Below are 16,067 nucleotides of genomic sequence, written 5' to 3'. Positions count from 1 at the left end.
CATTCCTGTTGGCCGGTGATACCATGGTAACTGAGCAGCCTGCGTCTCCATGTGCTCCGCGGCCTTCCCCCCGTCTCTGAAAGCAGAATTACCACTGGCCCTGCTCTTGGGAGATGGGAGGGAGGCAAGGGAGATGGTGGGCAGATTGAGAAGGGCATGCAGGAGGTAGAGTGGAAGAAGCAGGGGGAGGTTGAGTGGGAGGTGAGGGGAATCGGAAAAAAAAGAAGAAAAGGTTGAGAGGGCGCAGGGAGGGAAGCATCTGACATTTATGTCCCCGGCCCACAGAAAATGCCACTTCGGGCTGGCATCTCTCTTTCTTCTCCCTGACGCTCCCTCCGGCTTCCATCTGACCCGCGGGCCGGCCATCCCACACCCGGTCGGCCACGCATCTCGCTCCGCTCCTGGTTCGGTCACCCCTCCCCCTCGCCTGACCTCTGGCTTTCCTCCAGCCATTTCTTCGCCCTTGCTTACATATCACAGGCCCTCACCTACGGCACGCCACATCGCGCCCGCACATCACCAGTCCCCCCCTGTTTCATACTCGCCTCTTTTCCATCCCGTACCTATATTTGCATCCCCTTCTCTTTCTCTCCCTGCCTAATCCCCCCCTCTTCCCCCCCCCCCCGCACACACCTCTGGTGTGCCTAGCCCGGGTCCCAGCCGATGATGGGATAGCTAATGGCTGTTGAATAATGCATGGTGCAGGATTTAGAGAGCCCAGTCTATTAGCCTGACCAAATACTCTGGGCTTTTATTAAAGACCAACACTTACAATTACAAACTGCATTAAGGCCGGGGTCCTGTCTCACCCCCCCAACCCACCGACCCCCCCTCTATCTATTCATCTCCATGTTCATGCCTAAGGAGGAATATTATATTTTTGCCGTTTCCCGATTTTACTGCTTGGAGAAACTGACCCTCTTAGGGGAGGTCACCGGCAGTCTTTTCTGGTTGTTTTTTTTACGCTACTGTGTCAGAGGTCGGCGCCCCTTTTAGTCACAGCTGTGGATAGGAGAAGAGATTGGTGAGGTGGAGGGCAGCGGTGTCGCATTTTCACTGCCGGTGGTTGGTATGAAAACGGAGGGTTGATGCCCATATACTATGTGGCCTCTTTATGTCCCTACCTGCTGGGGATTGTTCGTTTTTGTGGCTTTTTTGTGGGGTTTTGTTTTTATGAGACACCCAGTTGCTTGGACGTGTACATGCGTTGTGTTCACACCTGCATTGCACATCTGCTCCGCTGCTGCAGAAAAGCCGTCGCCCGTCCTCTTGATGGTTCTTAATATTCCCATAGCTTACTGTTGCTGCTTCTGCGGACAAGGCTCTCCCTTGCACATCATTTCACATGATTATAGACAAATATTAATGGCCGCTAATAGCTAGAAGTGGCTTTAAGTGTGTGTCCTGTAAGTGGCTTCTAAATTGTCATAAATGTTGTTAGCTAATGGCTATGTAAACATCGCTCTACCTGGCTACGTTTAAGTGCACACTTAGCTGTCTCTCTGTAATAGCGTATTGACCTCTCTCCTAAATTTGAGATGTCTCATCTTGCATTTTATTATTACGTTGTAACACGTCTGCATATTCCTGACAAGTTGTGTTTTTTGTTAGCCACACGGCCCGGTGCATCAGAAGGAGGTATTTTTGGAGCGAGGCTGTATCGTCACGTGGATCAGTGGTCATGCGGCAGTTTTTATATGCCGACAGATCTTTAATCATGTAATTCAGAAAACCAGGGGATATCCAGGCCATGTCAGATGGAGAGGAGAATCCATAAGGGACAATAGATTAATGTCAGATCAACTGAGAAAGTGTCAACCCTGTAAACCTTGATCTTTCCCCCCCCGACCCCCAGTCCTCCCCTATGTGACTGTGTCTGGAGAGCAAAGCGATTACACGTCTCATCCACCAACGATCAGATGAAAAGCTGCCGCTTCATTTGTGGCCAAAACCAGCGAGCTCATTAGCTACTACTTCCTGTTTATGTGTGTGCGTATCTCTCTTTCTCGCTGAAGTTTATTCAGTCGAGTCTCCCGGCTGACCCTGCTACTAGCCAGTGCTACTCAACAGACTGCACTTCTATGCATCCTACTCCCTAAATGTCTTTTAAAGCATGCTTACCTCCTTGTGTATCGAATGGCTTCATCTGAATGAAAGCAGCTGCGTATCAATATTAACGATGGGCTTTGAAGTAAGTGTAAACCGATCTGGATCGGATCTGAAAACAGAAGTAAACAACAACTCATCGACAGCATTTGAGTGAAAAATCCAATCCTCATTTGCTAAAAAGTTAGTCAGTGTTACTTCCTGGGGTAACTAAGTTAGTGTGGCAGGAGACAATCATTTCTGATTCTGTACTGTTTTATTATTTAGCTACTCAAATTAATCGTTACCAAATTTCGATTATGAGCCATATCAATAATAAATCACAGTCAAATCAAATTGGGTCAAATTCACATTTATCTGTCTTGTTTTTTGCATCGGTTACATAAAAGACAATAAAGTGTGTTTTCTGCCTTAGTTATAAAGCCTCGAGTCCAGCGATTTGGCCGTCACCATCTTGACTTTTTGCAACCGGTGAACGGAAGTGACCATAATTGGATGGCGGAGGAGTGACATCGTGATGCCGTATAAGGCTCTGGTAGCCCCGCCCTAAAGCATACTCTGCTTCATGGTCTATTTGACTCTAAATAGGACCATCATTTACTAAATGAACATCACACTGTATTGAAGAAGAGTTGAAACTAGAGGTTGAGACTCATATTTGCAATGTGTACTGAGTTTCACATAGACTTCGATACAATCTGACTTTTTGTAACTGGAGGAGGGAATGCACATTTTAAAGCTCCTGCGTTGGCTTCTCAGCAGAAAACGGTGGTCGCCGCCTGGTCTGAGAACAAGAGTCTTGGTTCCCTCTCCACCTGCAAAGACGCTACACAAGTTCAAAAGGCGCGCTGAGGTCCGTGGCGGCCTGGATGAAGGGGAATCATGACACCAAAAGCAACTAATGAAGAAGAGTTGGTGCTTTTGAGGGTTGAAAGAGGGAGAGGCTGGTTTGGGAGGCAGGGTGAGCACATATGGAGCTATCAAGACGATATTCTGATCGCATCTCGACAGCTTTATACTGATATAGACATTAACAAACGGCTCGAAAATGTGCGCGCGGTGCGCACGTGTGTTCACCGTTGGCATGTGTTGAGACAGCAGAGGTCTTATCTTCGTTAACGGTATCCCCCTGTCTCTCTGGAGGCTCGCAGGGAGCAGAGGGCAACTGCAGTCTGATGTGGGGCATCTGTTCCCACATTTGTTAAGCTTCTCCCGGTGTGTGTGTGTGTGTGTGTGTGTGTGTGTGTGTGTGCGTGTGCGTGTGTGTGTGCGTGTGTGTGTTGGGGATTTTAAGAGAAGGGATAAAAAATAGAGAGAGGCAGATGCAAAGGGAGCGCTGTAATATCGTGCGTGCCCGTTGTGATTGGTGTGATTGGTGTGATAGGTGCGGTCGGTGGAGTGGAACTGCAAGGTGTTGTTGCAATAGAGGGCAAGTGCCGACTTGTCATTGGCCTGTGTTAATGCTGACCCGGGGCCGATGGCTGCGCTCACCTCATTGACCGCAAGATGGCCGCCGGTCAAGTCTGCAGGTGGTGCTGAGGGCACATCTCTTCCCGCTTTTTTCCCTCTCCCTCTCCCTCTCCCTCTCCCTCTCCCTCTCCCTCTCCCTCTCCCTCTCCCTCTCCCTCTCCCTCTCCCTCTCTCTCTCTCTCTCTTTCTCTCTTCCCCGCGCTCTCTTTGTACCTCTATCTCCCTCCACCATCTATTATACACTCCTGTCAGAATACCAAGCAGCCCCTCATCCTTCCTGCTCTTCTCCCCCATCTCCCCGCATTCGCACGGCCTTGTCTTCTTGTGCACAGTGCATATATATATATATATATATATATATATATATATATATATATATATATATATATATATGCATTGCTTTCCTTACCGTAATCTCAGTGGGGACATTACATGCATAATCTACTTCATAATAAGGCTCTAGTTGGCCCCGGATGCCTGGTTAAGATAGGAAGGGAGATGTGTTAATTAGACTCATTTGCAGCACCGGCTAGCAACAGAGCAGGACCCCTTCACAGACGACCCGCTTCTCCTTGAGAGGAGCAACAGAGTTTCACACGGCAAACCACCGGGAGGCGAGGCACCGGTGGACTCCTTTTGCTCAGTGCGAGAGCGGCTTCTTGTAGATGTAATGGGAACAGGAATTATTGACTGGAGCAACGTGGTATGGAAATAGTGTCTCTGGCGTGCCATCATCGAGACGGAAAGCTTATAGTGCCCTGATTTATGACTACTGTGGAGAATTGAGTGCTTCATAAAGATCGGGCTGCTGGCTCAGATCGAGCAATCAGTGAAGTGATCTGACTTTGGTGGATCGCGGTTTTTCCTACGAGTTGTAAAGTCAGTCACAACGCCTGGCTTAGAGTTAGACCGACTCCGGCCCTCTGTCAAGGTCACGTGGATTAGAAATGATTGGGTTTCCAATACTCTACTGGGGAGTTCTGCATGATGAATCATCACTCTGTTCCAAATCGACACCAATTAAGAAGGGTTTTGTTTATTCCGCTGTGGGACACGCTGTGGATGCTCGCTCGGAACAAGCAGTCTCGCCCCTCTGTCTCTTTTCACAGGCAACACTGTGGCATTTGCAGAGATTAGTATAATGCGCGAGCGAGCGTGCGTATTGCGGCGTTGCATATTCGTATCTGCCCGCGCTTTCCCGTGTGCACTGCAGGGCTCAATCCACATCTTATTTGCACACTTGTGTGTGTGTGTGTGTGTGTGTGTGTGTAGAAGGACATGTTGGCATGTGCATGTCCGCAGTCATGTCGTCAGTGTTTACTGTGTGGCCCTGCTCTGTTTTGTGTCAGTAGCTCCATGTCTGTGAGGCATGCTATATGAAAAGTGAGGTTGAGGAGCCCAAGTGCCGGAGCCAGTGTATTCATTTGCATTCATTCCACTGCCTGTCTCTCCTCAGAGCCCATTCTAATTACCAGCAGCTCAGGTCTGCTACAACACTGCGCATACTCCCTCTCTCTCTCTCTCTCTCTCTCTCTGGGTGGAGAAAAAAAAGGAATGGGCTGCTGGTGGTGCATTCCTGTAGCTTTGATACTACTCTCTCTTTAGCCTGCCAAAAATCTCTTTGTGTTGGTTTGTTTGCTGTCAAGCCCAGGCACTCCCTTCCTGATTTTTAGTGTCGTAGTCAGAGGAAATATAGTGTATGCATGTGTGTGCATGCAAGCGGAACTCCGCCATACCCTCTGCTTGTGCTTGTTGTGATTGTTTTGGGGTTGAGGGAGATGCAAGCGCCCGTTCGTATATGGGAGGGGCGAGCGAGCGAGCAGGGGAAGCAGGGAGAGAATCGCGGGGCTTGTAAAAGACAAATGTGCGCACTAATCACCTTAATGGCCATTGTGCCGTTTTCGCCTCCCGAGTCTCAAACACCTCGCCACGCCCTCTTCCTGGTAATGCAAATGTCTACGAAGTGGTAATAACTTACATGATCTCACGCCGCTACTGGCCGTGCTCCAAAGCTCTGTCAGACGCTCGTGTGCACACTTATGCGTGCGCATGGACTATGTGGACGTACACACACACACACACACACACACACAATCACCTGCACGGCTCGGTGGCAGGTGGCAATGACCGGGCACCATGCAGCAATGACAAGGTCACGACAGATCAGGGCACTGTTGTGCTCTCAGGAGAGATGAGCTGAGCTCAGCTAGCAGCTATTCCGCAACGTCCACGCAAACCTGCCCGGGGGAAAAAAAAGCTGCCAAAATTCACTGAGATCACAAAAGTTTGGTCTGCGGAAAACGTCGACGGATTAATCACAAGTTTGCGAACAGATCATTTAAATAGCGCTGGGGCCGTGAGGAGGGTGCTCTTCTGAAAAAAAAACCTGAGTAATTTAAAGCGCGGCGGCGCCCCCGCAGTTTGCCGCGTCTCGCTGTAGAAGGAGGGGGGCTAGACTTGGGAGGCTTCGCGCCCTCTCTGGGGAAATGCTACTTTCAGAATCACCTGCAGCCTAAACATGATTGTGGAGTTGCTCCGCAGTGGTTTTTGAACACGGGGGTACAAACAAGCAATTACACAAATATGCACATAAATATACACCGCATCACACAGACAGACAGAGCCACATACGCGTGCTAAGCGTGCGCGAGTCCTCCGGTATGAGAGAGCCAGATGATGCATGGCTGCTAATTATTAGGCTCTGTATGAAAATCGACTGTGTTTCGGTGTGTGTGTGTGTGTGTGTGTGTGTGTGGGGGGGGAGGGGGGGGGGGGGCTCTTAGAGCTCCTCTGTGTCTTCATTTGTATTTTCTGGCTTTAATTGGACAACATGATTGTGTCACTTTGTTAAATGGAGATCCCACCGTTCATCCCCGGTTCTGCGGCGATGAATCAATGGCTGTTTTTATTCTAATTGCCGTCTCAGAGCCCACTGTCATCAGCGTAATTATCCGGGATTCTGCCGCCATCACTGCTATTTTCATCATCATTGTTACCACTGTTATTACCGACGCTATCGCCGTCTTCTTTGCTATTTCTATCACCGCGGGCACTATTATCAGTAACATTAATTTCAACTCCGTTGCCGGGGCCGTGATCATTTGCAACATTAGCCCGCATTATCATTCACTGTTGTTATTATCGATATTGCCATCCTTCACGGCAACTTCATCAGCTGCAAGCCAATAAAGGGAGTCATATTGGAACTTTTAATGTCTGATGAAGAACGCATTATCTCTTGGTTGGGAACCCTGTTCTGAAGACAGAGACAGATGGTCAGCGAGGGTGGGATCCCGTCTCAGTACCGCAAAAAAAGAGACGAACAAAAACCAGCGAGTTCTAATTTCAGTTGTCTGACCTTTTTATGGGGTTAATTATTTATTTAATCGCAGCACAGCAGTGGAATAAACTTTGTAGCAATTTAATGCAAGTCAATTAGAAAGGCAGATAGATGAAAAGCTATCCTGGGGGAAATTATTAAGTTTGTATTTTTAGAGTGGGGTGGATGATTCTTTTTTTTCTTTTTTGTCCAACAATAGTATTAAATGTTCTCAAAATATGATCACATTCCTCTGTTAGACAGGCAGGTTTGATATTGTTGAGGTCAGGCTCTATGGATTGTATACAGCTTTCCTGCAATAAGAAATTAACTAGAGCCATAGAGCGCTGGGCACAATAATGGAGAGAGGGAAGAGAGGGAAGAGAGGGAAGAGAGGGGAAGAGAGGGGAAGAGAGGAGAGGGGAAGAGAGGGGAAGAGAGGGGAAAAGAGGAAAGGGGAAGAGAGGGAAGAGAGGGGAGAGAGGGAAGAGAGGGGAAGAGAGGAGAGGGGGAGAGAGGGGAGAGAGGGGAAGAGAGGAGAGGGGAGAGAGGGGAAGAGAGGGGAAGAGAGGGGAAGTGGGCATTAGCAAACACAGAGAGTGAAGAAGAGGAAGAAACCTGGTTAAATATTTTGGCCTCATTGTTATTGTGGCTCATGTTTTTATGCTCTGCTACCCACCGAATATAATGTTCTCTTCTTATTGAAGAAGCTATGCATTCTGTTGTTGAACTGTATCAAACGTATTGGGAAAGGGACCTGAATCTTACATTATATTTATATATATATTAGAAGAAAACACAGCCAAATAAATCGAGTAAAAACAAACAAACTGTAAGATGTGGAGACGAGTGCAAAATAAACTGACAAATAAGGATTAGGCAGTATTTATCAATACGTAGCATCTTTTCTTGTTAGCTTCCTTTCTTTACACACATCAAAAACTTCAGAAAGCTTTCCTTGGTATTTTATAATGTCCTTGCCATAAGATTTTCTAAAGTGGCAATTTCCATCATCAATTTTAACCAATCAACCTAGATTTGTCCGGCTCTTGCAATGGCCAATCCATGAAGCTGCAAAAAGCCGGCCAGTGCAAGTTCAACATTCTTTTTAGGTATACCTGGTGGTTGAAGAGGCCGGTCTCTTTATAAGCTCAGCTGTGGAGATTTTGGCAAAAAAAAGGACAAACAACATTCCCGCATAAAACCACCGTTGCACATGTTGGACCCTCCTCTTCAACAACGAAAGATCGGCAAACTACACCTAAATATCTCAAAGAAAATATACAATTCAACCACACAAAATCTGTCTTTTGTTAATGTAAATATTTTATTCTTTTTAGCTGCAAGAATAACATCACCTCACCCCCTGTTCTTACCCCACTGTCCCTATAATTATCTCCACACAGTCCCTTGTTGTCCATGATTACCAACATTAGATTCCTCACTGTACCCTCTTTCTCTGCCCTATTAGAAGAGCACCAAGCACAGGTAGCGCTGAACATCTGGCACATCCCGACTGAAACTAGAACATTTTAATGACGAGCGCTCGCAAACACAATTATATTTGATTCATTTTTCATTCAAACAGTTTAATACCTTCTTTTTAAATAGCCCTCCTTAAGAGAATTGCCCCATCATGACAGCTAACTCGCGCCCATTATTACTATGTGTGTTTGTGTGTGGGTGTGTTTTAATGACTTGTGGGGACATCTGTTTTCAAAGTCACATTGTGGGAACTTGCCTTCCTTTTGGGGACTAAATCAACGTTGAATGTTAGGTGTAGGTTAAGGTTAGGTTAAAGGTTAGGATTAGGCTGGTAGCTGTTATGGTTAGAGTTTGGGTAATTCTCCAGCAAATTAATGTAAGTCAATGCAACGTCCCCAGAAGTCATGAAAACACGACTGTGTGTGTGTTTCTGAGTCATGTTTTACGAGGCTCTCCTGTCATTGCATTAGTATGACTTGAGTTTAAATGCCTAAATTGTCATAAATACTTAATGCCTGTGCTATTTTAGCTCCTTTCACCGACAGTAATGCATTTTTAATACCTGGCCCAAATACCTGTTACCTGTTACATTTCCCAGTAAATCCCCCTCAGATCTCCCTTCTGCTGGCTATTAAATGCTTCCCTTCATATCTCGCTTATGTAACCAAAAGCTGATGATTCCAGGAAAAAAAATCTCTTAAGCGACTTTCCGAATGTGTCTCTTCTGGAGGGCTAAGTCCCAAGAGGAACTCCGGGGCAAAGGATGTACTACACTGTCACGACTGTCATCTAAAACTGTAATGGCCCCTCCTCTGGCCTCTATCTGCTCCCCGCAGAGTTGTTTTTTATTTTTTCGAACTACCGGCTCGCCCGCCAAACACCGCGTGGCCACTGCCCTACATCGCCAGGCCTACTTAGGTGACGTCTGCCGTCTGACACGGCGTCGCGGCCCACGCGCCTGATGCGACTCTTTGTGGAAGAGTGAGAGAGGGAGACAGTTTTCTCTGCCATTTGTGCATTTGTGTGAGAACAGTGGAGTTGAGTTTGTTTGTAGGATCTTTGGGAGCAGAGACCCAGTAGCTGCCTTCGCTAAGCCTTCTAAAGCACCATCTGGCAGCCCGGGCCCTGTGTCACCCTACTCACCAAGATTACATTCTCCCCCGGCCCTCGGTCCTTGTCCTTTTCTCTTTTTTTTCGGTCCTTTTCTCTTCCACTCTCGCCAGCCAACGCAAACACAGAGAAGGGAAGTTTTATGGCCATTGTATACCCAGAGCTCTTTTAACTCAGGGTCTTCTAAAAAGTCTAAATTAATAATGAACCAGAAGTCATTTGAGTCTTAAGAGGCAGAAATAATTTGGATTTATTAGTTTCAAAATTGCGAGCCATTTGGGGTGAAAAGCATTTCTCGTTTTTTTACAACTCTCTTCCCCATCGTAAGAATATTTGAAATGTTTGATTCTGACTCAAACTATAGAGCTATTTCTAGAAATGCCTCAGCAGATTAATTACATCTTTCTTTGTTATTTATTGTGGCTAAGAGCCTCCATTTCAAACTGGTACATGGACTTTGAAAGATGTTGGGAGAGTAAGTAAGGAAAGATGCTCTTGTGTGGCATTATGGGAAGTGTGGTGTTCAGCATTTTCCGAGCTTCACCATACAGGCAGAAGTGTTCTTTTACAATGGGGTACAGATCCTTTTACGTAAAGCAAAGGCTCCGAGTGCGTCCTCCGCCAGTGCCGGCAGCATCCAGAGTAAGCATTAGCATTTAAGAGTGGGCTCCGCCGTTGACGTGTTTTGATTCGCCGACACACCTGAGGCTGATGGCCGCACGCTGTGATGCGTCAGAGAATTTGTCAGCGTAGTCAAAATCAAAACTTTGTTTTTGGCAAAAAAAATTGCAAATCTTGGCAATTTGGGAATAACAGAGTCAGAGTCAAGTCCAAGGTCAGCAAAGTTTAAAAGTGTATTTAAAGCCTCAAGCGCAACCAGAGTGCGAGTTTCACACTCGAGTGCCCAGCTCTGGGAATCTTTGTGTGTTTTTTCTTTTTGTTGAAAACAAATTCATGTTTTTTTGTAACAAATGCCAAAAACATCTGCAGTATTAAAAAAAAGAGAAGATTTTTGGCTGGACTCAAAGGACTCCCAGTTACTGAGGAATCAGATAGACCGCTTATAAAAACAACGTAAGCACCACTTTCAAGCTCCTGGTGCATTACAATGACACAGGATACGCTAGTGCTAAAAAATGGTTCCGTCAGTTTTCCTCTAAGCATGTTATTTTTACTACTAGGAGGGGGGGTCCGACAAAAATAGCTTCTATTTTCTACATCCATTAGTTTAGACTAAACAGCACCTCCAGGTGATGACACAAATACATTTGCTGTCATTTTACCAGGTCTCACATGAACTCTGAAATTGTCAGGGTTGTATTTATGCACAGCACAACGCAATATTATGTTCTGTGTTGTCAAGAGAGGAAATCGGTTATTAAAGTCCAACGTAGGCCACCGTGCATTGCAGTGCCGAGTGTATAAATATGACACATCCGCTGGCTTAGAGCGCTCACAAACTACACGTCTCAGCTGTTGCTATTCAATAGAAAACATGTCCAACATGCTAAAAATATCAAATTGTATGCGTGAGCATGAAATGTGTCTCATTACAGATGGCTCAGAGCAATTCACACCAATGACGTGAGGACACCATTCAGTTCATAGTGTCGGCATGCAGATGTGCGGAGACAAATGTTTTATTGTGCGCTTTGGAGATGTGGCAAAGACATTTCGGTCATGTTGGAAGATCAATAACCAGCAATGTGTTTTTTTGGAAGATGAGAACTTGTCATCTGCTCAAAGTGCGACAGAGTTGACTTTGTGCTTTTGGAAGTACAAATATGCAGATATACACACTCACACACTCACTCTCACACACACACACACACACACACACACACACACACACACACACACACACACACACACACACACACACACACAGAGGCACAAGCAGAGGAAACGTCATAAGTTACTAAGATACTTTAACAATCTTCAGAATCAGCTGGACAGATGGCTTCATGGAAGTATGACTGGAAATGTTTATAGGCCTATTTACAGAACAGCTCCTATAGCATTCATACACTGCTACAATACACATCTTGCAAATGTGAATTATCAGCAACTGAGAGTCATAAAACCTGATGTGCTGTGTGGCATGTCAGCGAACATTGGCGGATATGACAAAGCTCATTGGCTCGCATGTCCTTGCCGAAAGGCGAACAATAATTTAGTGTGAGGAGAGCAAAGCAATATGATTTTTTTATTTTACATTGCCTGAAATCTCACTGCATGTGCCACAGATTTACTGCCACTGAATTGTTGACGGTAACAAGTCCCATAACCGTTTCCCCCGCAATATTTGAAAAAAATAAAGGTTGCTTCAATTTAAGACATAATGGCCGGTTGAAGAACAGCAACATGGTGTGTGTGATGCCAAAAGACCGAAGCTAGATTAATTTGTTCTTTACTTTTCCCAGTTTTCATTTTACAAAAATCACATAATGTGTTCTCGGGTGTTAAGCATACTTACAGTTGCATTGGGAAGAATGTCTAGTCTCCCAGCTGGGTACCAACTCTATTTACTAAATTATTACTGACGCCCTGGCAATAAATAGAGTTGTGGGCCAATACTGTCTGTCTGACAGATATCGGGCTCCCCTCTCCCTTACAACTTGTATAGAAGTCCATGAGAAAATAAATGGATGTATTCATCATTTATTTATTACATTGTCAAAAGGAGTTTATGGTCTAAATCGCTAGTCTCAAGTCTTCTTCAATACAGCGTGATGTTCACTTTACAGATGATGGTCCCATTTAGAGTCAAATAGACCATAAAGCAGGGTATGCTTTAAGGCGGGGATACCTTGTGATTGACAGGTCTGGGAGTTGTCTGTGTTTTTAACCCTATCCCAGTCCGTTTTCAGTTCATGAAAGTTCATCGTAAACCTTTTTGGTGGGCTAAAGAGAAAATGTACTTTGCACCAACTTCTGGCTGAAAAATAAAAAAACAAGATGGCAAACTCTGGTCTTCTTGTGCATTTCTAATTCCCATCCCACTAAATACTATTTAGTATGCCAGGAAGAAATGTACTAATACATAGTACGTCAAACGCAATGTGCTGCACATCTCAGGATGTTCCTTTGCACAGCAGGTTTTCTGAGCAAGAGGGTCAAAGTGTAAAGTGCATCGTTATGAGGATGTTGCATGTCCCACATGAACGCAGACTGCACTCAGTAAGGGGCAGCTGCAGTACGAGTGACGCAACCACTTCTCACATACAGTCCACCACGGATACATACCGACACATGCGCACAGATGCGCGCACAGGTGGAACTAAATAAAGAATGCTCGGCAGTCGCATACTTGGACGGGCGCTCACACATGAAAACAAACATATGCGCACACGTTTCTGTTGGCAACGCTGTAATTAGTCCGCTCTCGCTTTTGGAAGACACGCTAAAAAGAGAGAGAGAGAAAGCAGCAGGGAAGAAAGGTGGGGGGATTTATAGGGAAAGGGAGTGATAAATGATGGATTGAGAGAGCTCCAGCTAGACCCCGAGGTTACCAGTGTGAGGGAGTTACAGCTGGCTAGCTCATTCCGTCGAGCTACAGATCTCATAATAAACATCACATGGGTAGTTTGGGCTGCCTGCTGCAGATTAAGCCAGAGCTGTTAGCTCTTTAAAGACTGCTCACTGTTGCAGCCAGCCAAGAACCTATTTATAGGGCGGCTGGAAGTGTATCAAAGCAGGTAGGAAGGGAGGGCACCGGACAGGCACTGTTTCCGAGCTGATTTATGTCCGTCAATCAGTGTAATAACAATAAACTGTCAACGAACATGGCACTTTTATTTGTAATTTATGGCACTGCGCTCCTAATAAAGCTCTGTTTATTTCTCCCCCCTGCCCCTCTTTACCCCGCCTCCTTCCTCCTTCCTCCGCTCTTTCTCCCCGTCTCCCCCTGTGCAGAGCTGCCCAGCAGTCCAGGTGGTCAGTTCACGTTCCGCCCTCTGCCCCCGCCGCCACCGCCACCCCACGCCTGCACCTGTGCCCGCCCGGCGCCCTACACCCAGGTCAGCCTGCAGAGGAAGACCATGCCGACGCGGTGCCAGGGTGGCCAGGGCGGCCAAGGGGCAGACACAAGCTCGAGCACAGACCAGGCGCAGCTTCACAACAGCTGGGTGCTCAACAGCAACATTCCCCTCGAGACCAGGTAAGAAAATGCAACAAATGTGCCTCCAAGGTTGTTTTTCACAATGGTGGTTTTTCTTCTTCTTTCTTTTAATTATTATTATTATTAACTGAAAGGATTTGGAACAAATGGGGGGGAGGGGGGGGGGGGGGGGGGGGGGGGCTCCGTTCCAAAAAAAAACGTTCAGTCCAAAATCAGTGGATATGTCACTTTGCAACGAAAGCCGCCAAATGAAAACATCCTCAGGGCAACCCGCCCCACTTCAACAGCATGTCACTCCATTAAAGACATTCCTTTAATCTCACAAACGAGGCTCATTAGATTAGAGGAAATTATTTCGTCAGGAGTGCGGGGTTGGTACACTTTCACAATTTCAGAGTTGAGTGATTAGGAGTGAATGTTGGACTAAAGGATTTGTTCGAAAAGGACATGTTGTGCACACGTAGAGAGCAGCAAGTGGAACGCCACGCGGGTCTCTGGGGTATTATTACAGGACTTTGTGCACCATCAAAGTCGTAACGAATCTCTGCAGGTCTTTTGGCTTCTCATCATTTTCATACAACCCACTGTCGACATATTTACCAGGGGACCAGTATCTCTGAGTTTCCACTGCCTAGAATAAAAGTGTAAGTCGGTGTCTAGCAGGAAGCCACTTTTCAGGAACACATTGTGACTCCACTTCTAATTGTAGTGCCCGAGAATCCTTTTTTTCTTTCTTATCATTTCCCAAAGCCGCTGGAATTTTTGCCCCACCAAACAGAATTAAGCATTTGCTCACTGCATAAGTAATGATTGATCAGAGAATTATTTAGGAGATCCTCATTTTTGAGGCGGCTTCGGAGAAGGAGCAGCAAGGTGCAAAAGAATACATTTGCATGTTTAATGAGAGCTCGGAGCGGGGGCAGAATTTCTGGTGTTATGAGTGAGCATGAGATTGGCAGGCTGCCACACCAGAGGAAGAGGGTTTAATAAGTTATGCATTAGGCCATAATTAGATATTACCTCATTTAAAAGAAGGGAAGAATAAAATTAGATTCAGTGACAATTTAAATTAATCATTGGCCAGATATGACTATCAATGTTAAAGTCACAAGTGCGTCATGATTACAGTACTTATCTATGTGTGTTTGCTTCAAATAAAAATCCACCGCAAATATGATTCAAGCTTCCTTTTTTTTTGGGGTGAGTGTGTTTCAAATCGTTTCAGACGATATTTGCTGTACATAAAAAAGTCTTTCCCAAAGAGAGATGTGATTATAAAACACAATTTCCGCAGCGTCTCGGCATATTGGAGTGTCTTTTCAGTCTTGATACATTTTTGGGAATTTTTAGTCAAATAAGTTTTATTTGATAGCGCGCTATTAGTTCTGAGGCATAAAATGTAATCACATGCATAGTCAATAGAATAGTGCCCCCTTCATAACATAATTCAGATCTTATTAGCTCTGTTCTATCTCGCTTTTTGCAAACGGGAAGACAAAGTCGTCACTACGACGGTTTTGGGTTGGACTTAATATTCAAGCACATCCCCCCTCTCTCTCTCTCTCTCTCTCTCTCTCTCTCTCTCTCTCTCTCTCTCTCCCTCTCTCTCTCTCTCTCTCTCTCTCTCTCTCTCTGTCTCTCTCCCTCCTCTGTTACACTGCTAATCTAATGATTTCATATGTTTTGCTCTCACCCTGACGTTGCTGCTATCGGGCTCAATCTCAGGCATAGGATTAAAGATTTATCAAGTATTTACAAAGTTGACATGGGGGGGCTCATGCTGATGGAATTATAAGCGATGGCGTGACCTTAAACTTGTTTAGTATCTCCTGTTGTCAAGTACACTTCCATATTCCTCGAAGCGCTATTTGACGAATCGGTATTGAAGCGTATTGACGTTGTGTCAGCGGAGATTAAGATTGTTTGAAGTGGGCATTGAATTTCCTTTTCAGACTCGTATCCGTTATGGGCCGAGTGGAAGGCTACAGATATGGATGTTCAATATATCTGACTGGGTCTCACGCTGGCTGTGTTTAGAGGTATAACAAATGCTGGGACTGTAATCAACTTTTATACACGCACAAGTACCTGTGCTGCATGCATGTAGACCTCCACCCACCCACACACACACACACACAGTCATTTGCACACATCCAGGTAGAGACAGCCCTTGAGCCGTAGACACCCAACTCCTGGAGACGGGGAACTCTCATTTTCTTGCCGTCTCGGGGGAAATCTGCCCTCTGATATGAATTCAGAGCTTCCTGGGCGTCGCCCCTGGATATTGTCTGAGGAGATCAAAGGCAGGCAGCCGAGGAAGAACAGTGTAGCGTTTTTTTTTTTTAAAGCATCGCACAAGAAGAATAGTGTTACACTGCGCGTTGACAAATGCAATTTCTTCAGCCGGATTCTGATCCCTTTTGCTCTGATCCACCTTCAGCAGAGCAATAAAGAGCA

At 45.7% G+C, this 16,067-nt stretch overlaps 1 protein-coding gene across 1 annotated transcript in view; it reads left to right on the top strand.

Moving 5' to 3' along the window:
* The window catches only part of tenm1 (teneurin transmembrane protein 1), a 155,983-nt gene that overhangs the window by 27,590 nt on the left and 112,326 nt on the right, over positions 1-16,067 (top strand). The window contains 1 exon segment of the mRNA XM_034543761.1: positions 13,406-13,649. Within this exon segment, the coding sequence (XP_034399652.1) occupies positions 13,406-13,649 (244 nt within the window).

This window comes from Cyclopterus lumpus, chromosome 10 (assembly GCF_009769545.1).
Source record: "Cyclopterus lumpus isolate fCycLum1 chromosome 10, fCycLum1.pri, whole genome shotgun sequence".
NCBI lineage: Eukaryota > Metazoa > Chordata > Actinopteri > Perciformes > Cyclopteridae > Cyclopterus > Cyclopterus lumpus.
Note: the sequence above shows the minus strand (reverse complement) of the source record. Positions and strands in the feature narration are given on the sequence as shown.